The sequence below is a fragment of the Anomaloglossus baeobatrachus genome (genome assembly GCF_048569485.1).
Source record: "Anomaloglossus baeobatrachus isolate aAnoBae1 chromosome 5 unlocalized genomic scaffold, aAnoBae1.hap1 SUPER_5_unloc_13, whole genome shotgun sequence".
NCBI lineage: Eukaryota > Metazoa > Chordata > Amphibia > Anura > Aromobatidae > Anomaloglossus > Anomaloglossus baeobatrachus.
The window spans coordinates 951,846-976,326 of record NW_027441788.1 but is presented as its reverse complement, the minus strand read 5'-3'; the positions used below and the strand labels follow the sequence as shown (position 1 = coordinate 976,326).

Sequence of the window (24,481 nt, the reverse complement as noted above, 5' to 3'; positions counted from 1 at the left end):
CGCCTGCCCTTCTCAGCAGTTGGCCGCACTAACCTTATCAAAATGATCTGGATGCCCCAACTACTATACAAGCTACACAACTCTCCACAATGGACCACACAAAGATTTTTCCATAAGGTAAACGCATTATTCCGGGAATTGATCTGGGGCGGACAGATGCCGCGCATTAGGCTCGAGACCCTGCAGAGGGATAAAAGTAGTGGAGGTCTGGCGGTACCCAATCCATGGGTTTACTATTTGGTGGCTCAGTTTCAGCACATTCGGGGATGGGAGGACCCTGGAGGGGGGGGGGGGGCACAGTATATGATTTTACAAAAATATTTTCACTCCACTAGTCTATACGAGGTTCTAGAGGCAGGAGGCTTCAGAGCTGCTGCTAATAGTTGCCCAGCCCCATTACTAATCCAAAAACTTTGGGATAAAACTAAAAAACTACAAGACATTCAGGGAATTTCACAATATACCTCTATATGGAGAACTCCATGGTTACCTAACATGCATCGTTTAGAGGGGTTTGGGAGCTGGGCTCTGAGAGGGATAAATAGATTCACACATATTGTGGAGGGGGCCAACTCAGAGGCTTCCCTCCGTTGCAAGCGGAGTTTGGGATCCAGAATTCGGAGTTTTATAAGTACTTGCAACTGAGACATGCCTATCAGGCAGAAATCTCTATTACGGGTAGAGCATTGGAGCAGAACAAAGTCATGCAATGCATAGCAACCTCTAGAGGCTCAGTGGGAGTGATCTCTCGTTTATATTGGGATCTATTATATCTGGTGCACCGGAGTTGTCCAGTAAACGCAAAAGAAAAATGGGAACGAGCTATAGGACCTATTGAGGACAACCAATGGGTAGAAATTTTAGAAAGAATTCCTAGTCTATCATTGGGGGAGGCATACAGACTGTCACACCTGTACGTTATTCACCAAGTATATCGCACTCCTAGATTCCTGTTTGATATTGGAGTTAGAACTGACCCCTTCTGCTCGCGATGCAAATTATGTTCCGCAGATCTATTACATATGATGTGGTCGTGTCCTGATATTGAACATTACTGGAGAGAGGTGACAGAAATAATCGATAGAGTATATACGATAGAGACGAGCTTAACTCCCTTTGTATGTATTCTGGGATACATGGAGGATTTACCTTTGAAGGAGGAGGGCAAAGTGGCCGTATCTAGACTATTATATATTGCCAGGAAACTAATCGCTCAACACTGGATCTCGGACCACAGTCCTACAATATCTGAATATGTCAAAAAAGTTAATTGGGTGATAAATGTATATACCGGAAAAGAAATGGCGTCATCAAATTTGAAAAAATATGGGCACGATGGATAGACGGGTCAGGGATGGCTTCGAGGGAACTGATTAGGTTTAGATTGGGCTTACTCTAAATTGATAAGGGAAAAGGGCGAGAAATTTCTTCAGAATGTATCTATAATGATGACGGAGGTTTGGGGAGAAGAGAGTAGCATGGGAACAGGTTAGATTCTTCATCAAAAATGACATTTAACTGTGTACAATGCCAAACAAAGCAAAAACTCAAAGAAAAACAAAAGTCTAATTGGATTAATTGATAAATGTAATAATGGTACTTAAGAACTTTTGTCCAGGAATGTGTGGAGCTGCAGATTTGACATTATCTCTCTCTACAAGACTGTTTGTTGGGGAGGGGAGGGTTGGGAGGGGGGTAGAGGCTGTGTAGCGGCTGGGTAGCCTCCAATGTTTATTTGGTTGTAACTTGTAAAACTTTAATAAAAACATTTAATTAAAAAAAAAAAGTCACATATCTGGTCTCAATCACAGGTTTGGCTCAGACCCTTAATGGAGTTTGAAAAACTTTAGATCAAAGAAGAAGCTCCTTCCCATTGTGTTTTTCTGCGGAGTAGGTTGTTGAGGGAAGCAGAACGCTTAAATTCCCTGGTTACATTTCAGGGGACATGGGAACAGGGCTCAATAGATCATTTTCTCCTGCCAAGTGGGATGATTCTACTTGCGTATGACTCGCGCGAATCTTGCATTGCATCACCCAGCATGGCCGCACACTCTCCTCAAGGAGCAGGTTGGTTGCATGTATTTCCATGCAGCTGCACGCTTGTGTCCAGAGAGCGTCAGGCCGTGTCGGGTGATACCGATGCGAGACTCGCAGGAGTCATACACAAGTGGAACTGTACCCTCAGCCTGCTTCTTGCTCTGTATAGACGCTTGTCTGTACAAAACGATGAAGCAGGCTGACGCTGACAGTGACAGTCAAAGTTCAGTCAAGTCCATGGCTGAGCCATGGACTCGGGTGAACCCTGACGTCACAGAACACAGCCAAAAAAAGCCGAAGACTGCTGAGTGACGAGCAGTGCAGTGAATACCGCCGGAAGTTAATGACCAAACCCGGAAGCAGTAGCAGCCTGTAGACAGCAGCTAAGCGGGTCAGCAGGACGCGTTGAGGGACCGGAAAGTGTAATCATAATGTTTATAATAATGTGCCCCTGGAGCTGAACTGTAATACGAGCTTCCCAGGAAAACTCATGTTCGGGACCTTGTGCCTGAACAGTATATGTTCAGTATGGACCCTGAACTGTAAAAGTTCACCCATCACTAGTCAAGAGTCACAATAAAACTACCTATAAAGCTGTTAGAGTGAAGATAATGAGCAGGTGACAGGTCAAACAATATTTATCACTGGCTGTAACAGGCTGGTAAGGTCTGAAACCTGCATTCAATCATGTCGGATGGTCAAAATATAATCTGCATTTGGATAAGACAAGACATATGTATCAATTAGTAAACAATAAAACCTCATAGATGACATGGGTTTTTCATTTCTATATGTACTGTGTTAGGAGCATTGTGTTTCTGTCATGATGAAGAGCTTTTCTTTGCTTGAACGCATTGACGTTTCATTGCTCTCTACATGCCCTAATATATTTTCATCATGGGCTTTTTAATTTTGTAATAATAAATTTCTACATTTTATATGCTGCTGCTGGATTTTTCATCTCTATTTTTTGCTATTTACCTGTGAGCCGGATCAGGTCATCCATGCACCGGTACTATTTTCTCCAGTGAGACGTTTTTCCTTTTTCATACATGACATCTGATAAGTGTTGGAGATGTGACTCAGCTGTGGGCAATATGACCAATATTTGGAGGGGCAATATGACCAATATTTGGAGGGGCAAGTTTTGGACTCAATCTTTGACCTCTTTAATAAACCCTTTGGAACGCTTTTTATGGCCAGAAAATTGATAGCTCAGTATTGTATTTCCGACCAAACCCCCACAATCGCAGAATATATAAATAAAATTGTCTGGTAAATCTGGAGAAAGGCATATATTGTAAAAGAAACTGTGTGCTTAAGTTTGAAAAAATATGGGCCCAATGGATCAAGGGTACGGGGCTAGCCTCGAGAGAGCTGGCTAGATTTCGTTTGGGTCTATTTTAATAGCTACTGTGGAGGTGTAAGGGTTCAACCTAAAAGAAATTAATGTATAAGGGAGTGATGTGGTGAACAGCACGGAAAGTTTAGATACTAAATTTACTGCTAAAATTCACTTTAATCTGAACTTGTAAATTATTAATGTATCTCGGACATTATCTGATGAGCAGTATTTACTGTAAAGAGCTGCATTATTCTGTATTTTTTTCCTTATGAAAAGGTTTGTTTGGGGTCTGTAAGTAGGGGGGAGGGTTGGGTTTAGGTAAGAGGCAAGTTAGCCTCTAATGTGGGTTTGTTTGTATATTGAAAATCTTAATAAAAACATTCTAGTTAAAAAAAATCACTTGGTACAACACTACGTACTCTCCAGAAGCCGCGTAGCTTTCAGTATTGCCAATGTCAGTTTCATCCATCAAGAAAGGTCTCTTCTGAATATCTCTGACAGCAATGAGGCAAGTCCTCCCTATACACTGGAGATCATCCTCTCCCCTCTAAGCTGGAATGGGCTGAATCTGTGGAATTTGTAATACCGATGGAAAATGTAATAATTTCATATGATTGGCTCCTTTCTGAGTCTTATGAATATCAGGACATGGTTACCCCGGTCTTCCTTCAGCTCTCCCGACTTTGGGACTTGGTAACCAATCCATGTTACATCTAGTAATGATATAAGGCTTTTTGTAATTGAATTGGGGCTTTTCTTCCCTTATTGTGCTCCCTAATGTGTTACCATATTTTATGTTTCATGGTGTGTGTTCTTCTTCCTACCCTGTTTCCCCGAAAATAAGACACTGTCTTATATTTTTTTTTGCCCTGAAAAAAGCACTATGTCTTATTTTCAGGGGGTGTCTTATTCTCAAGGAGACATGGTTGGGGGTACGTTTACCCCCCACAAAAAGCAGACCCCCCCCATCCCAGGATGGTCATACTTACCAGCCCAGGGCATCTGTATGGCTCCCAGATCCGTCTGTGATCTCCCAGCAGGTAAGCTGCACGCCTCCCCTGCGTCTGGCTGACATCAGATCTCACGCACACGCACACACACACACACACACACACACACACACACACACACTTCTCCCTGTGATCTCCCTGCAGCTGTGCTCCCCTGCGTCTGGCTGACATCAGATCTCACACACACATCAGATCTCACACACACATCAGATCTCACACACACATCAGATCTCACACACACATCAGATCACACTCACACACAAACACACACCCACCCCACGATCCCAGCAGCTCTGCTACACGCCGTGCTCCTCTGCCCCCTGCCGACACTCACAGATCCGATCGCTTACATTCACACACAGTCACACATCAGACAGTATACACGCACACACCTGATCGCATACACTCACACACACACCTCACTTCTCCCTGTGCCCTCCGGTGGGCGGTCCCAGCAGCTGTGCTGCACGCCGTGCTCCTCTGCCGACACTCACAGATCCGATCGCATACACTCACACACACACACATCAGAACACACGCACACATCCGATCGCATACACGCACACATCCGATCGCATACACTCACACATACACTGACGATATCGCACATGCGCGCTCAAACACTCACAACATCCGGAGATACCGCATGCTTCCGGCCATGTGATCCTCCGGCAGGTCCTGGAAGGTCACTGCACAGTGCACAGTATCGCCGCCGAGAAGCAAGCGATATCGCCGGAGGTTGTGAGTGTGTGGATACGATCTGATGTGTGTGTGAGGTGTGTGTGATCTGATGTGTGTGTCTGGTCTTATGTGTGTGTGTGTGTGTTCCGCCGCTGCAGGACCTTGATGCGCTCACCTGCTCCCGGTCGGCTTCTGGTAAGTATGATCGGGGGTCTTCTTTCTTCTGTCTTCTCTCTTCTGGGGGTGCCCGCTGCCTATAATGAAGTGTCCTGCAGTGTCTTTAACTCTTTCACCACTGCATGACACTTCATTATTGACCGCAGCTATGTCTTATTTTCAGGGGATGTCTTATATTAAAGCATCCCTGAAAACTCCTGCTATGTCTTATTTTCGGGGGACGTCTTATTTTCGGGGAAACACGGTACACCCTAGCACCATTTGCTATGACGTTCTGTTTTTTTATTCAAATAGGATTGTAAAAAGTATTTGATAATTATTGAATGAATAAATAAATAAATAAATAAAAACTTATTAAACTATAAACAATAAGAAATAATTGTAAAGTCTACTAATGTTCTCCTGTCTAAGAAAATGAGAAAGTTTTCAATTTCTGGTAATTCTTAGGTTACACCGTCCCCGGCCTTTATGCCCGAGATCGGAAATATTAAATCTTCTAATGGTCCCATGTGTAACTCAGAGGCTGCAGATCTATTTCACATGTATTGTGACTGCCCGGAAAGGAGGAATTTCACTGGGGTCTTGTCATAAAAGGGAAGTTTGGCAAGAAAGACTGGACCTTTGTAACGACCCGATCAGCACATTCAGCAGAAGGGAGAGAAGGAAGATTCATCAATAAGATGCCGAGATTCTAGGAAGTCACCAGCATCATTACCCTCCGCTTTCTCTTAGGGGTCCACCATACAGATTAGATTCTTCTTCCCAGGATTTTCTAAGTTGTCTGCACATTCTACGTACGCTGTCATTTGGCTTTGCAGATTAGAGATCTGGGCAGCTAAGGGTCAACATCTTCTAATTTCAGGGGATAGGATGGATCCTACCTGTAAGATCTGGCTGATACAGATCTCACTCCAACAGAAGGGCGTCCAATGCCCGAAATAATGGGGACAGTTTTGGGTGGAGGAGCATGTGGTGGTCTAGCAGCAGAATGGTGACCATTTGATATGGCCGGACTACAACCCTGATAAAGCAGCCACAGCCGGTGACTGAGAAGAATCTGTGACTTCTCTGCATTTAGCGGTCACTACTCACCTGGGCGGTTATCTGTAGGAATCTCCTCTTTACTCCGCTCATCACCCCTCACATATGTCTCTGTAGTATTAATATGGGTCAGATCTTCCCCCTGAAACAAATATTGTAAAAGTCACAGACAGATGGAGAAGTCCCATCTATGATCAGCTCTAATCCTGCCATCTCCACCGCTCTCATTACACAAGTATAACACATATAATACTGGAGGATAAAACAAGACTGAGCACAAGACCTTCACAGCCGTCTACACATCATAGGGGGATTTCATGGCACCTTCTCTCCATCTACCTGATGATCCTGAGGAACATCGGGATCTTCTTGTTTACAGTCCTGTGGGAGAAGAGGACGGGGACATCTCTCTGGTGTTGTCCTCTTACTGGATAGACCTGGAGGAGACACATACAGGGGCTGAATTCATTCCTTACATACAGATAATTATAGGCCGTGTGTATTTAGTCCTGTCTATTACCTGGTGATGTGAGGGGCTGGGGAACCTCCATCATGACATCCTTGTAGAGATCTTTGTGTCCTTCTAAATACTCCCACTCCTCCATGGAGAAATAGACGGTGACATCCTGACACCTTATAGGAACCTGACACATACAATGATACCGTCACCCCCGATCCCTTCATAGCGTTACTGTATAATGTCCCAGCATTCCCAGCAGTGTCACCTCTCCAGTCAGCAGCTCAATCATCTTGTAGGCGAGTTCTAGGATCTTCTGGTCACTGATGTCCTCATGTATCGGGGGGTGAGGTGGAGGCCCCGTAATTGGGCTCAGGGGTCTTCCCCATCCCTCAGACACAGGGGCCTGACAGCGCTCACTAGAGGTCTTCTTCACTACTGTGTAATCCTGGTTATGGAGAGACACAGTAATAAATCTCACTCCAGACATTTCCAGAGTCCTCACGTCTCCAGTTCTGTCCATCTGTTATTCCCATAGATAAGAATGATGTAATGTGACGTCATCAGAATCTCTCACCTCTCCAGTAAGCCGGAAGAGGATCTCTAGGGTGAGGTGTAATATCCTCTCCGCCATCTTGTCCCTGTCCATATCCATCCTTGATAGGTCAATCAGGAGAATTCTCTTATATAGAAGATCTCCACTGAGAGGATCCGATATTGTAGGGACCTGAATGGGGAGAAGATGGCGATGTGACATCATAAAGAATCCGCTGTAATAATACAATTACTGGAGATAACCGTTCACTAGATAGGGATGATTGCTGCGCTGCCATGAGGAGTCCAGTCTAAGGGGCACTTTGCACACTACGACATCGCAAGCCGATGCTGCGATGCTGTGCGCGATAGTCCCCGCCCCTGTCGCAGCTGCAATATCGTGTGATTGCTGGTGTAGCGAACATTATCGCTACTGCAGCTTCACATGCAGTCACCTGCCCTGCGACGTCACTCTGGCTGGAGAACCGCCTCCTTATTAAGGGGGCGGGTCGTGTGGCGTCACTGTGACGTCATACGGCAGGCGGCAAATAGTAGCGGAGGGGCAGAGCAGAGCGGGACTTAAACATCCCGCCCACCTCCTTCCTTCAGCATAGTCGGCATGAGCTGCAGGTAGCAGGTAAGGTGATGTTCCTCGCTCCAACGGCTTCACACAGCGATGTGTGCTGCCGCAGGAGCGAGGAACAACATCGTACCGTCGCAGCAGCGTAATTATGGAATTCCCCGACACTACACCGATGATACGATTACGACGATTTTGCGCTCGTTAAACGTATCATCTAGGATTTACACACTACGATGTCAAAAGCGACGCCGGAAGTGCGTCACTTTCAACATGACCCCACCGACATCGCACTTGCGATGTCGTAGTGTGCAAAGTGCCCCTAACTCTGCTGCCTCATTACAGTTAATAGATCTTTTGGGGGTTTCATCAGAATCATGTCATTTGAAGAATTACATGTAAACCGGTCATGCTAATAGGTTTAGGAGAAGGGTGTAGCCTCACTGTGTCCTGGACTGGGCTTACCTGGAGGGGCATGATTAAGTGCCTACCCAGTCATCACCAGAGCCTCTGAGGTTAGACTTTGCTGACAGTAGGCACCAGTTACCAATACAGGGCAGTCCCTGGTTGTTGTGTTCCACCAAGAGGCTGAGCGGTGTATCATGAGAATGATGGGGTGGGAACCACTGCCTCTAGGGAAGAACAGGAAGGATAAACCCTGTCACTTACTCTGAGCAACCCTGAGCTCCCCGATGTCCCAAGACAGGTTCTTTCCCCATGTGCGGCAATCACGTGTCTATCCCTGTCTTACCCTAATCATATCCGTGTCTAGGGAGCAGGGCAGGAGGAACACTAGTCCCGCTTTATGATAATGACACAAAAGGAAAACGACAGGTAAAAGAAAAAGGAACTGCATTCCCAAACAAGTAGTAAAAAAGGGGGATGGAAAGAGAAATGAATAAAAAGGGAGATGATCAATAGGAAGACACCAAAGAAAACTTCCTGGCAGCAATCTCCAGGATCAAATTCAAAACAATTTCTCTTTCCATGGCTCACACCTCCATGCCAGGACCATGGAAAAGCAAGTTATCACTGGCAACTACGGAGGTAAAGTTGTGAGTACTTATACCAGGGGGAGTGCAGAAATCAGAACAGCTGAGACAACTCAGGATGGTAAGCCAAGAAAGACACAAGGGTCTGCTTAACCCTGGCAGCGCCAGCACAAGGATAGTCTGCACAGCTAAGTGGAAGGCAAAGCAGATCCAACTAGTACTGGCTTGCGCTGCAACCTTCTGGCCCATTGGATAGGAGCGACCTCTCTCTGTCTGATAACTTGGTGTCAAAACTCTGATGTAAGTGTTCAGCATAGAGAACGAGATAAATGTGATCCAAAAGTCACAGACAGATGGAGAAGTCCCATCTATGATCAGCTCTAATCCTGCCATCTCCACCGCTCTCATTACACAAGTATAACACATATAATACTGGAGGATAAAACAAGACTGAGCACAAGACCTTCACAGCCGTCTACACATCATAGGGGGATTTCATGGCACCTTCTCTCCATCTACCTGATGATCCTGAGGAACTTCGGGGTCTTCTTGTTTACAGTCCTGTGGGAAAAGAGGACGGGGACATCTCTCTGGTGTTGTCCTCTTACTGGATAGACCTGAAGGAGACACATACAGGGACTGAATTCATTCCTTACATACAGATAATTATAGGCCGTGTGTATTTAGTCCTGTCTATTACCTGGTGATGTGAGGGGCTGGGGAACCTCCATCATGACGTCCTTGTACAGATCTGTGTGTCCTTCTAAATACTCCCACTCCTCCATGGAGAAATAGACGGTGACGTCCTGACACCTTATAGGAACCTGACACATACAATGATACCGTCACCCCCGATCCCTTCATAGCGTTACTGTATAATGTCCCAGCATTCCCAGCAGTGTCACCTCTCCAGTCAGCAGCTCAATCATCTTGTAGGTGAGTTCTAGGATCTTCTGGTCATTGATGTCCTCATGTATCGGGGGGTGAGGTGGAGGCCCCGTGATTGGGCTCAGGGGTCTTCCCCATCCCTCAGACACAGGGGCCTGACAGCGCTCACTAGAGGTCTTCTTCACTACTGTGTAATCCTGGTTATGGAGAGACACAGTAATAAATCTCACTCCAGACATTTCCAGAGTCCTCACCTCTCCAGTTCTGTCCATCTGTTATTCCCATAGATAAGAATGATGTAATGTGACGTCATCAGAATCTCTCACCTCTCCAGTAAGCCGGAAGAGGATCTCTAGGGTGAGGTGTAATATCCTCTCCACCATCTTGTCCCTGTCCATATCCATCCTTCACGGGGCAATCAGGAGAATTCTCTTCTATAGAAGATCTCCACTGACAGGATACGATATTATAAGGACCTGAATGGGAAGGAGATGAGCCGATATGTAAAATTAATGGAGATAAGGGAGGTGAGATATAATTTGGGAACTAAAAAATATTCAAACATGAAATGTGCTATGTAAATAGTACAACTGTAAAAGTAGCACATTATCTGAACGGAAAAATAACATAGTAATTGCTCCCGGAATAAGAGTAGGAAAATACAAAAGAGCAAAAACAAAACATTTTTTTCGCGTTTTTCGGTTAAGAACAGGGCAATGGAATTAGGATTCGATGTATTCTTGTTTCTAACGGAAGAAGAGGGGCCACACATGGTGTACGGATCTGTGCACTCGCTGACGCACAATTTACCACCCATTTCTTGTATGAAGGCAACAAAATGGGAAAATTAACCCCATTATAAAATATGCCCACATTATATTTCACTCCTAAACTGGAAAAATTATGTAAATAATTTTTTTTTAGATATTCTAAACTGGTTTCAGAGCTTGTAGACTTTAACCCCTTAATGACCGCTGGCAGTAAAATAATGTCCTAGCGATCATACTGTTAATCCCCTCCCGCTGCTGCCGGCAAGCAATAAAGAAATAAAGTGTATACCGGCCCCCAGCATCGCAAAATGTCCATGGTTTTAGCTACCGAGGGTAGCTTAGACCCTGGAGAGCAAGATTCGGGCTGAGAAAAATGATTTATCTCCCATCTGGCATGATCAGTCATGTCAGATGGGAGATAAGTCGCCTCCCCCCGGTCCCCCGATGTGGCCAGAATGCCCCCCCAGTCCCACGCCCCACCCGATCATCTAAAATGGCCGGCACACACGCTGCGTTCATCCTCCTTCTCTGAGTTTTGTCGTATCTGACATGTCAGATGCGACATCAAAGTTCTCCCCAGGTCCAGCCAGGTCACCCCGTCAATCCCCGGTCTCCCGTTGCCTCCTGCAGTGACGATCCCCCACGATCCCTCCTCTGCCTTCTCAGAAGATGCTGGCCACTTGTGCAGTGAGGCACTCAGATGGCTCCCTGCTAGTAGTGACACTGAGCTACTGCAGCTCACACTGCCATACTGTGGACCCGGGGAGTGTGAGTGTAGCAGCATCACTGCAACCACACTCCTCACATGGAGGGTTTGCACTTCCAGAAAATGGGGGATACATTCTCTTAGCATGCCCCCCATATTCTGGAAGGGCCATAGTCATCGTAGGACCTCCAAAATGGATTACGGCGGATCAGATTTTTTTTTTCTTTTCAATAAATTGGTGAAAGAGGGAATGTGTTAGGGAGTGTTTTTCCAAATACATTTTTATTGTCTTTTTTTTATTACTGACTGGATTAGTGATGTCGGGTATCTGATAGACGCCGTAAACCCTAACCCCAACCATCCCATTTATTACCCCATTTGCCACCGCACCAGGGCAATGGGAAGAGCCGGAGCGAAGCACCAGAATTTGCGCATCTAACGGATGCGCCACTTCTGGGCGGCTGCGGCCTGCTATGTTTAGGCTGGGAAGGGCCAAATAACCATTGTTCTTTCCACCCAGAGAATAAAAGACCACAGCTGTCCACTTTACCTTGGCTGGAAATCCAATTTTGGGGGGAACCCACTTTTTTTTTAATTACTTATAAATTAAAAAAAAAACAACATTGGGAGACCTTCATATTGGAATACCAGCCAAGGGGAAGCTGCCAGCTGTGGTCTGCAGCCGTCTGCTTTACCCTAGCTCGTTTTTTTTGTTTTGATGGGTTTTTTTTAATTATTTATTTAATTTATTCTTTTTTTGGGCTAAATACAAGGTTAAACACCCTTTAGTGCCACATGAAAGTTACTAAATGGTGCCAGCTTAGAATATGCAAAGGGGTGGGACATTATATATGTGCATTACATCTATTTATCTAGCCATCTATCTATCCTAGCTTATTAGGCTGTGTGCCTATGATCAGGATTTGCCGTGGTTTGGACGCAGAGTGTTTTGACTGCAATGTTGTGCAGTACAAGCGCAGTAGCAGGATGTTTAGAAATCTCATGCCCACTGTGCTATTTTTCTCTGCAGCATACTGTATTTTTCGGATTATAAGACGCACTTTTTTCCCCCAAATGTTGGGGGAAATTGGGGGGTGATGCGTCTTATAGTCTGAATGTGGCTGCGGGGAATGAGGGTGCTGCGTTGGAGCGGGTCATCGGGGGCACAAGCAGGCCGTAGCAGCGCCTGCCGTGACCATGTGGGCCCACTCATTTCATATGTACCCTCCCGGCCATCATCTCTCAGCGCTGAAGCCAGCGCTGGCAGGTGGGCGGGATGATGGGCGGGGGGTGCGCGCATAATTAACAGCCGGCCGTGATCACCCTTGGCAACTACAGCCTGGAGTGATCACGTGCGGCTGTATTCACTGCCCCCCGTGCATCATTATCAGCGCGGGGTGCAGTGAATCAGTACACTCACCCATCACCGTGTGCGGAGCCGTCCCCCTGCAGTATCGCAATGTCTTCCTGTCTGTGCCGGTCAGCTGATCTGTGTAGAGAGCGGTGAGCACAGCGATGACGTCATCACTGTGTGCGCCGCTAGTGTCCACACAGATCAGCTGACCGGCACAGACAGGAAGACATCGCGAACCTGCAGATAACGGTGACGGCTCCACACATGGTGATGGCTCCACTCAGAGGCGCTGCTGCTAAGACAGAAAGGAAGATGATCGATGCTGCAGGGTGTGAGGAAAGGTGAGTATAAACGTTTATTTGTTTTTCTGTGCCATAGGATACAGGCCATATACCAGGATGGGGGTATTTTTTGAGCAGGATGGGGGTATATAGCAGGATGGATGGGGGTTATATGAGCAGGATGGATGGGGATTATATGAGCAGGATGGATGGGGGTTATATGAGCAGGATGGATGGGGGTATATGACCAGGATGGATGGGGGTTATATGAGCAGGATGGATGGGGGAATATGAGCAAGATGGCTGGGGGAATATGAGCAGGATGGATGGGAGTATATGAGCAGGATGGATGGGGGTATATTATGAGCAGGATGGATGGGGGTATATTATGAGCAGGATGGATGGGGGTATATTATGAGCAGGATGGATGGGGGTATATTATGAGCAGGATGGATGGGGGTATATGAGCAGGATAGGGGTATATGAGCAGGATCATATACAAGGCAGGAGGATCGTTACCAGAATGGGGTACCTTAGTAGAGAATTTGGGGACATTACCCCCATAACAGTGTCAGCAGCAGATCCTCGCCCCACAAGTGTGTCATAACCACATTTTTTGGTTAAAATTTTATTTTCCTATTTTCTTCCTCTAAAACCTGGGTGCGTCTTATGGTACGCACAGTCTTATGGTCCGAAAAATACAGTAAAATGACCTACGGCGCGGCTTCCTGAGACGCAGGATGTCAGTTTATGCTGTGGAGAGGAGTGTGTTCTTCGCAGGGAGAATAAAGTCCGCAGCGGCCTGAAACCGGATCATGGGTACGGGCAGTTGCATTCTCTTGTGGACACCGGCATCTGCACAGAAGGGCTGACACTGAGTCCTAGACGCAGTGTCGCCGGATTGTGGGCACATAGCCTAAAAGTGAGAAGTTTGGCACTACAGCAACATTTTTTTGAACTACCTGTGAAGTCAAAATGCTCACTGTAACCCTGAATAAAATTCTTGAGTGGTGTAGTGTCCAAAATGGGGTCACTTGTGGGGGGTTTCTGCTGTATAGGTACCTTAGGAGCCCTGCAAATGCGACATGGTGCCCGCCATTTATTTCAACTTTTCCAAAATTTACATGGTGCTCCTTTTGTTCTGAGCCCTCCCGCTTGTCCAAACAAAGGTTTTTGGCCACATGTGGGGTATCACTGAGCTCAAAAAAATTTGGTTAAACTGTGGAGTCCACTTTTTGGTGTTTCCTCTTGAAAAAGTGAGAAATTTGGTGGTAAAGCAACCTAAGGTTATCAAATTTTGTTAAGTACCTGTGGGTTCAAAATGCTCAATATACCCCTGGGTAAAATTCATGAGTGTTATAATTTCCAAAATGGGATCACTTGTGGGGGAGCTTCACTGTTTAGGCACCTTACGGGCTCTCTAAGCACGACATGGCATTCGCTAATGATTCCTGGTAATTTTACAGTCAAATGGCGCGCCTTCCCTTCTGAACCCTTCCGTGTGCCCAAACAGTTGATTTCCACCACATATGAGGTATCTGTGTACTCAGGAGAATCTGCACAATACATTTTATGGTGTATTTTTTTCTGTTACCCTTGTGAATAAAAGCTATCTGGTTAAAGTAACAATTTTGTGGTAAAAGAATTTTTTTTTTTTTATTTTCACGGCTCAATGTTATAAAATCCTGTGAAGCCTCCGGGGGTTCCATGTGCTCACCAAACATCTAGAGAAATTCATTGAGGGGTCTAGTTTCTAAACTGGGGTCACTTGTGAGGGGTTTCTGCTGTTTAGGTACCTTAAGGACCCTACAAATGCGACATGGGGCCCGCAATCTATTTCAGACAAATTTGTGTTCCAAGATTCAAATATTGCTCCTTCTGTTCCGGCTCCTCCCATTTGTCCAAACAGAGGTATCTGACCACATGTGGGGTATCACCGCGCTCATAAGAAAGTGGGGAACAAACCGTGGGGTTCACTTTTTGGCGTTACCTCTCGAAACCTGTCAAAGTGACACTGGTCAGAATTGTAGAAAATGGCTGAGTCATGAAGTACAAAACTGGCTCCGTCCTTAAGGGGTTAAACTGAATGTAAATGAGCCGGTCAGGAATAGCGGGAAACTGGTCCTGAACTGGTTAAAGTTGAAAATAGTTGAGAAATGAAGGGGTTAATGATGACCCCAAATAATAGAGACCCTGCACCTACCTCCACCTGCAGAGCCGCACACTAGATATATAATACCTTGCACCTACCTCCACCTGCAGAGCCGCACACTAGATATATAATACCCTGCACCTACCTCCACCTGCAGAGCCGCACACTAGATATATAATACCCTGCACCTACCTCCACCTGCAGAGCCGCACACTAGATATATAATACCCTGCACCTACCTCCACCTGCAGAGCCGCACACTAGATATATAATACCCTGCACCTACCTCCACCTGCAGAGCCGCACACTAGATATATAATACCCTGCACCTACCTCCACCTGCAGAGCCGCACACTAGATATATAATACCCTGCACCTACCTCCTCCTGCAGAGCCGCACACTAGATATATAATACCCTGCACCTACCTCCACCTGCAGAGCCGCACACTAGATATATAATACCCTGCACCTACCTCCACCTGCAGAGCCGCACACTAGATATATAATACCCTGCACCTACCTCCACCTGCAGAGCCGCACACTAGATATATAATACCCTGCACCTACCTCCACCTGCAGAGCCGCACACTAGATATATAATACCCTGCACCTACCTCCACCTGCAGAGCCGCACACTAGATATATAATACCCTGCACCTACCTCCACCTGCAGAGCCGCACACTAGATATATAATACCCTGCACCTACCTCCACCTGCAGAGCCGCACACTAGATATATAATACCCTGCACCTACCTCCACCTGCAGAGCCGCACACTAGATATATAATACCCTGCACCTACCTCCACCTGCAGAGCCGCACACTAGATATATAATACCCTGCACCTACCTCCACCTGCAGAGCCGCACACTAGATATATAATACCCTGCACCTACCTCCACCTGCAGAGCCGCACACTAGATATATAATACCCTGCACCTACCTCCTCCTGCAGAGCCGCACACTAGATATATAATACCCTGCACCTACCTCCACCTGCAGAGCCGCACACTAGATATATAATACCCTGCACCTACCTCCACCTGCAGAGCCGCACACTAGATATATAATACCCTGCACCTACCTCCACCTGCAGAACCGCACACTAGATATATAATACCCTGCACCTACCTCCACCTGCAGAGCCGCACACTAGATATATAATAACCTGCACCTACCTCCACCTGCAGAGCCGCACACTAGATATATAATACCCTGCACCTACCTCCACCTGCAGAGCCGCACACTAGATATATAATACCCTGCACCTACCTCCTCCTGCAGAGCCGCACACTAGATATATAATACCCTGCACCTACCTCCACCTGCAGAGCCGCACACTAGATATATAATACCCTGCACCTACCTCCACCTGCAGAGCCGCACACTAGATATATAATACCCTGCACCTACCTCCACCTGCAGAGCCGCACACTAGATATATAATACCCTGCACCTACCTCCACCTGCAGAGCCGCACACTAGATATATAATATCCTGCACCTACCTCCACCTGCAGAGCCGCACACTAGATATATAATACCCTGCACCTACCTCCACCTGCAGAGCCGCACACTAGATATATAATACCCTGCACCTACCTCCACCTGCAGAGCCGCACACTAGATATATAATACCCTGCACCTACCTCCACCTGCAGAGCCGCACACTAGATATATAATATCCTGCACCTACCTCCACCTGCAGAGCCGCACACTAGATATATAATACCCTGCACCTACCTCCACCTGCAGAGCCGCACACTAGATATATAATACCCTGCACCTACCTCCACCTGCAGAGCCGCACACTAGATATATAATACCCTGCACCTACCTCCACCTGCAGAGCCGCACACTAGATATATAATACCCTGCACCTACCTCCTCCTGCAGAGCCGCACACTAGATATATAATACCCTGCACCTACCTCCTCCTGCAGAGCCGCACACTAGATATATAATACCCTGCACCTACCTCCACCTGCAGAGCCGCACACTAGATATATAATACCCTGCACCTACCTCCACCTGCAGAGCCGCACACTAGATATATAATACCCTGCACCTACCTCCACCTGCAGAGCCGCACACTAGATATATGGCTGCTCTGTGCTTACAGGGCCTGTGATGATGTCACATGGAGGGGAGGAGTCAGGGTCACATGGTCAGCTCCTCAGTGTATGCAGGACTCTGCTGTGCTGGTTGTCATGGTGCTGGATGAGGGGAAGTTTATGTGTGGGGTCAGGAGGGGTTTACAGTGTGGATGTAGCAGAGGCGTGTGTGTACGAGGTGTACGGAGCAGAGCCGTGTGTGTACGAGGTGTACGGAGCGGAGCCGTGTGTGTACGAGGTGTACGGAGCGGAGCCGTGTGTGTACGAGGTGTACGGAGCGGAGCCGTGTGTGTACGAGGTGTACGGAGCGGAGCCGTGTGTGTACGAGGTGTACGGAGCGGAGCCGTGTGTGTACGAGGTGTACGGAGCAGGGCCGCGTGTGTACGAGGTGTACGGAGCAGAGCCGCGTGTGTACGAGGTGTACGGAGCGTAGCCGTGTGTGTACGAGGTGTACGGAGCGTAGCCGTGTGTGTACGAGGTGTACGGAGCGGAGCCGTGTGTGTACGAGGTGTACGGAGCTGGGCCGTGTGTGTACGAGGTGTACGGAGCAGAGCCGCGTGTGTAAAAGGTGTACGGAGCAGAGCCGCGTGTGTACGAGGTGTACGGAGCACAGCCGCGTGTGTACGAGGTGTACGGAGCACAGCCGCGTGTGTACGAGGTGTACGGAGCACAGCCGCGTGTGTACGAGGTGTACGGAGCAGAGCCGCGTGTGTACGAGGTGTACGGAGCAGAGCCGCGTGTGTACGAGGTGTACGGAGCAGAGCCGCGTGTGTACGAGGTGTACGGAACAGAGCCGCGTGTGTACGAGGTGTACGGAGCACAGCCGCGTGTGTACGATGTGTACGGAGCAGAGCCGCGTGTGTACGATGTGTACGGAGCAGAGCCGCGTGTGTACGAGGTGTACGGAGCAGAGCCGCGTGTGTACGAGGTGTACAGAGCAGAGCCGCGTGTGTACGAGGTGTACAGAGCAGAGCCGCGTGTGTACGAGGTGTACAGAGCAGAGCCGCGTGTGTACGAGGTGTACAGAGCAGAGCCGCGTGTGTACGAGGTGTACAGAGCAGAGCCGCGTGTGTACGAGGTGTACAGAGCAGAGGCGCGTGTGTACGAGGTGTACGGAGCGGAGCCATGTGTGTACGAGGTACCGGAGCGGAGCCGTGTGTGTACGAGGTGTACGGAGCGGAGCCGTGTGTGTGCGAGGTGTACGGAGCGGAGCCGTGTGTGTACAATGTGTTCCCATTTTTATTTGTACATATAAGCGGAGCCGTGTGTGTACGAGGTGTACGGAGCAGAGCCGTGTGTGTACGAGGTGTACGGAGCAGAGCCGCATGTGTAAAAGGTGTACAGAGCAGAGCCGCGTGTGTACGAGGTGTACGGAGCACAGCCGCGTGTGTACGAGGTGTACGGAGCAGAGCCGCGTGTGTACGAGGTGTATGGAGCAGAGCCGCGTGTGTACGAGGTGAACAGAGCAGAGCCGCGTGTGTACGAGGTGTACGGAGCAGAGCCACGTGTGTACGAGGTGTACGTAGCACAGCCGCGTGTGTACAAGGTGTACGGAGCGGAGCCATGTGTGTACGAGGTGTACGGAGCGGAGCCGAGTGTGTACGAGGTGTACGGAGCGGAGCTGTGTGTGTACAAGGTGTACGGAGCGGAGCCGTGTGTGTACGAGGTGTACGTAGCAGAGCCGTGTGTGTACAAGGTGTACGGAGTGGAGCCATGTGTGTACGAGGTGTACGGAGCGGAGCCGTGTGTGTACGAGGTGTACAGAGCGGAGCCATGTGTGTACGAGGTGTACAGAGCGGAGCCGTGTGTGTACGACGTGTACGGAGCGGAGCCGTGTGTGTACAGAGGGGAGCCGCGTGTGTACGCAGCAGAGCCGTTTATGTACGAGGTGTACGGAGCGGAGCCTTGTGTGTACGAGATGTACGGAGTGGAGCCGTGTGTGTACGAGGTGTACGGAGCGGAGCCGTGTGTGTACGAGGTGTACGGAGCGGAGCCGTGTGTGTACGAGGTGTACGGAGCGGAGCCATGTGTGTACGAGGTGTACGGAGCGCAGCCGTGTGTGTACGGAGCGGAGCCATGTGTGTATGATGTGTACGGAGCAGAGCCGTGTGTGTACGAGGTGTACGGAGCAGAGCCGCGTGTGTACGAGGTGTACAGAGCAGAGCAGCGTGTGTACGAGGTGTACGGAGCGGAGCCATGTGTGTACGAGGTACCGGAGCGGAGCCGTGTGTGTACAATGTGTTCCCATTTTTATTTGTACATATAAGCGGAGCCGTGTGTGTATGAGGTACCAGAGCGGAGCCGTGTGTGTACGAGGTGTACGGAGCGGAGCCGTGTGTGTACGAGGTGTATGGAGCGGAGCCGTGTGTGTACAATGTGTTCCCATTTTTATTTGTACATATAAGTGTTGTCAGGGGCTCATAAAGTGCGGCACTGGAAGCTGAAAACAGACATGTAGCAGAGGTCTTGGAAGATCGGGGACGAACAGCAGAAGTACAGAAGCCGCAGGCAGGAGACGTTCTGGAGACCACAGACAGGTCGCTGTGCACATACAATCAGTCTTACTACCAAGGAACAGGTTTATGTCTTGATAGGCTTTATATAGGCCTAGGAAGCTCCACACATGGAGCACGCTGGGATACTCGCAAAGCCCAATGTGGAGCACAAGAGTTTGTAACTGCGCCATTGGGAGCCATGGTCTTGGATACTGTCAGTGGCTCACAAAGTGAGGTAATGGAGGCTGTAGGCAGACAGGAGACTGAAAGCCGTGGACGGACATGGAGCAGATATCCTGGAAAACCTGGGACGAGTAGCAGAGGCACTACCAGTCACAGGCATACAGCAGAAGTCCTGAAGACTGCAGACAGGCTGCAAGAGGTACTGACACCCACAGGCAGACAGGTAACTGAGGTATTGGAAGCCGCAGACGTCCTGGAGACCTCAGACAGGTGCAGACATACTGGAAGCCACAGGCAGATTGGTAGCTGAGGTGCTGGAGGCCACAGATAATTTTTGATATCAAATTCTGTGAAGTACCTGTGGGTTCAAAATGCTCAATATACCCCTGGATAAAATCCTTGAGGGGTCTAGTTTCCAAAATGGGATTACTTGTGGGGGAGCTTCACTATTTAGGCACCTCAGGGCCTCTCTAAACGCGACATGGCATTTGCTAATGATTCCAGCTAATTTTACAGTCAAATGGCGCTCCTCTTTCGAGCCCTGCCGTGTGCCCAAACAGTTGATTTCCACCACATATGAGGTATCTGCATACTCAGGAGAATCTGCACAATAAATTGTATGGTGCATTTTTTCCAGTTACCCTTGTCAATAAAAGCTACCTGGTTAAAGTAACAATTTTGTGGTAACAATGTATTTTTTTATTTTCTCGGTTCAATATTATAAAATTCCGTTGGATTCCAGGTGCTCACCAAACTTCTAGAGAAATTCCTTGAGGGGTCTAGTCTCTAAACTGGGGTCACTTGTGGGGGGTTTCTGCTGTTTAGATACCTTAGGGGCTCTACAAATGCTACATGGTGCCCGCAATCTATTTCAGCCAAATTTCCTTTCCAAAATTCAAATATTGCTCCTTCTGTTCCTGCTCCTCCCATTTGTCCAAACAAAGGTTTCTGATCACATGTGGGGTATCACCGCGCTCATAAGAAAGTGGGTAATAAACCGTAGGGTCCACTTTTTGGCGTTACCTCTCAAAACCTGTCAAAGTGACACCGGTCAGATTGGTAGCTGAGGTGCTGGAGGCCACAGATAGTCTGGAGATGTTCTGGAGACTGCAGACAGGTCGCTGTGCACACACAAACTAATAGTCTTAATATCAGGACACAGGTGTGTATCTTGGTAGCCTTATATAGGCCAGTTAAGCTCAACACATGGAGCGTGTCCGGTTACTTGCAAAGTCCAATGTGGAGCAGAAGAAAGTTTAACAGACCGGGGGAAGGGAGCAGATCCCAGAGACGGGACAGGCGTGTAACAAGTGGATGATGTCAGCTAAATATCCAACAATGATCCATAAAATTGTGACAACTCTGAATTTTTCTTCCCCTTACATCTATTGATTAATTTTCTATTGATCTATTCTCCCCTTTATCAGTGAATACCATTTATTTTTATCCTTTATCAAGTAAAATAATAATTGCAGATAGTGAAAGTCATTCTTCTGTTACCCAAATCTTTGCTGAACATTACACAATGTACATATCACATTCCTCTAAATAATGGGGACAATCTAGTTATACCTTTATCAATCCATTCTGTGACATTCCCAAAGTGCGCACAACATAAGTAATAACCTATACTAAAATGGAGTTTATTTCTGTCCAACACTGAGCAAACATTTTTCCAACTCCAAATTTGTCCCCTGGTTGTCCCAGGAGTCCCACTTCTAGGTGGAGAGCGATTGCCGCCTTTCTCTGCACCATGATAGACATTTGGCTCATAGCACAATGTCGGGCAAACACCTTCTTTCACAAAAGTAAATCTTAAAGAAAATCTCTCTCAATAACTATTGCACGGACGCTGCAAAATCTACAGATCTGGAATCTTCAGACTGTAATCCTGATAATTTAAGTGATTATCAAAGGGAAAATGTTCATTCTAATACACCATTCAGAGAATTTTGGAATTCAGAAAATAAAGAGGAGGAAGGAGAATCAATAAGAAGGATATGAAAAGATCTCCAATACGGAACAAGAAAAAATGAACTTGAATATGAATGAATTTGTGGATAATATGTCATGAGTGTGTCCCGCTCTGGGGAGACCTCTGATGAGTCTGGGATCAGAAGGTCACACCACCTTATTGTTCACAGGTCTACAACTTGATTTGAGTGAATCTACTTTTTTTTTTTTAGTGCTGTAGGAGTTAAGGACTCTTTCCATTCTGGCTGTCCTTTGTAGCCTTAATCTCAGATTCATTTTTTTTGTGACCACTCCCCTTTGTTAGAAAAATTCATGTATCTTACCATCTGACAGCGGTTATAGAGTCTCATTTTATGCTGACCTTTATGGAAGGAGCCTGTCTCTGGACGAAGCTGAGGAGTTGTGACTATTGCAGCTGTGATGTTTAGCTGCATTGGAAGAGTTTGAAGTGTTTTTCCTTTTTGTGTCTATTTTCCCTTTGTCTCCTTTACCTTGTGTTGTATTAGTGCAGTGGTGAGACTACTGTTTTCGTCGGCCTTCTCACTTGCCATGGTAAGGCACGTGATGACGTCGGGTGGGGGAGGACCCGTATAAAGATGTTAGGGAGCGTAGGGTACAGACTCATGCGAGTTGCAGAAGGTCCCCTCTCATCATCAGGGCCTTCCTTTTTTACCATTTCCATTGTTACCTTTTTGTTATGCTGCACAATGAGCATCTGTAGGCTTTGACGTGACGTAATATTTTGGTTTTGACACCCACAGTTTTATCAGTTGGGCAGATTAATGTCCTGGCCAGGGGCTTAAATTTTGTCCCTGGCATTTTTTTGATAAGGATAGAAATCTTTCAGGTCATAATTACTCTAATATATTTACAATGTTTAATGGATCTGAAGGATTCTTCTCTGAACAGAAGGCCATTGCAATGTTAAGCTAAATGGATAAGGATCGTAATTTCGAAGACGAGACTCAAGAGCATGGAGCTAGGCAGACCTAGAAAAAAGACAAGTTTGGAAGCACAAGAAAGTGGATCTTCTCCGAATGTTTATCTCCAATGCATAATTACACTTGCTGAGGAATGAAGCATCTGGGTTCGGATAGGAGCATTCCATCCACGCATGACACCAACAAGGCCTTCAGAAGGTGTCGAATTGGTATCTGCTAACGCTCCACCACAGTTCGCTGAACAAAACCCCCAATAGAACTGGAGTCCAGATGAGCCGTCTAAGGGAGCTAAACGTCTCCAAACGATGCAGACATGGAATGGAACGAGGAATAGGAAGAAGGCTTGCTTTTGCGGAGGGTAATCCCTCCTTCCAATTCCAGGTAATAGGTTTCCGGCTTCAAAGAACAGGTTTGGACAAGGTGCTCTGCTCCTAAACACAGTACCACGATTTGGAGATTTTCACAATGTAGATCAGATGTTTTGATACTGATTACTTTTGTAGGCTCAGGAACAGGAGCAGAAACAGGAACCTGAGAATCAAATGGCCTTTGGAAGGATGGAGCCAGGTGGATAGCTTTCTTCACACAGAAGACTTCCTTGGAACATTCCTATAACGTATGGCAAAGGAGATAAGATCATCCAGGGTAGTAGGTATATCAAGACCAGCCAGTACATCATTGGTTCTCTTAGATAAAACCTTCCCAAAAGGTGTTCGCCAGTGCCTGATCATTCCGTCTTAATTCAAAAGGGTGGAGACTAGATGACCTGCGTCAGTTCCTCAAAAACGCTCCAGAAATTCTATGAGGTCATTAGTAGTTGGCTCATTTTTTCCCCACAAGGTACAGACCCAGGAGACAGCTTCTCCACCGAGGTGCGAAATCAGAAACACCACTTTGGACTGGTCTGAAGAAAACGATTGACTCAACAGCTTAAAATGCACTGTGCATTGGTTAATGAACCCTGGGCATTGCTTGGGATACAGCATCCTAGTGCCAGTATGGTACTGCCTTTACTTCATATAGCAAAATCCTGAATGGGGCGTAGCCTGCGGCCATTCAAATGGACGCTAGGTGAATGAGCTCTATGAGTCAGTAAGTTCAAGCGACAAATAAATCTACCCAAAGAAGAAAACACTGATCAAATTCTTTTTCATCAGACATAGGAATATCCTGTGATCATTTAGAGACTAGCCTCATCAATTTCCTGAGGTAGATAAGAAAGATATAGGGAGTTATTCCCGGCAGGTCTGTGACACAATTCTAGGCCTGGGAGTCCTCTGAAAGCGAAAGCACTGAAGAATAGTGATTCCCCCAATGAATTGGTCCTCAGGGACCTTATAAGAGAATTTCACTACTGCTAATCTATGATTCACTGTTGGGGGATATGAAAACCCTAAGGGTATGTGCGCACGTTGCTTTTTACCTGCTTTTTACCTGCTTTTTTGCTGCTTTTTCTTCTGCGCTGTTTAATGCCAAAATGGATGTGTTCTTCTATTCAAGCAAAGTCTATGGGAATTTGGGTTTCTTGTTCACACTATGTTGTTCAAAATGCTGCCTTTTTGTGGCAGAACTTTGGTCAAAAACTCAGCTTTTCAAAGAAGCAACATGTCAATTGTTTTTGCCATTTGGGTTTTGCACTGCAAAGCTGAGTTTTTGACCAAAGTTCTGCCACAAAAAGGCAGCATTTTGAACAACATAGTGTGAACAAGAAACCCAAATTCCCATAGACTTTGCTTGAATAGAAGAACACATCCATTTTGGCATTAAAC

General features: G+C 47.0%; 2 protein-coding genes across 2 annotated transcripts in view; both read right to left on the bottom strand.

Annotated features, from left to right (window-relative positions):
- The window catches only part of LOC142258834 (uncharacterized), a 65,730-nt gene that overhangs the window by 7,275 nt on the left and 33,974 nt on the right, over nt 1–24,481 (bottom strand). The gene's annotated exons all lie outside the window — the stretch shown is intronic.
- LOC142258828 (gastrula zinc finger protein XlCGF66.1-like) lies at nt 9,350–10,148 on the bottom strand. Its single transcript, XM_075331412.1, has 4 exons — nt 10,069–10,148; nt 9,760–9,939; nt 9,555–9,678; nt 9,350–9,471 (listed from the first exon to the last, which is right to left on the bottom strand). The coding sequence occupies exons 1-4, from the start codon at nt 10,144–10,146 to the stop codon at nt 9,350–9,352; spliced, it is 504 nt and encodes a 167-aa protein (XP_075187527.1). The 5' UTR covers nt 10,147–10,148.

Excerpts from the sequence above, each read along its gene's own strand:
- LOC142258828 (XM_075331412.1), bottom strand. The coding sequence starts at position 10,146 with ATGGATATGGACAGGGACAAGATGGTGGAGAGGATATTACACCTCACC. Across the intron at positions 9,940-10,068 it reads TCTTCCGGCTTACTGGAGAG|GATTACACAGTAGTGAAGAA; the intron begins GTGAGAGATTCT and ends CTCCATAACCAG. Across the intron at positions 9,679-9,759 it reads TTGAGCTGCTGACTGGAGAG|GTTCCTATAAGGTGTCAGGA; the intron begins GTGACACTGCTG and ends TGTATGTGTCAG.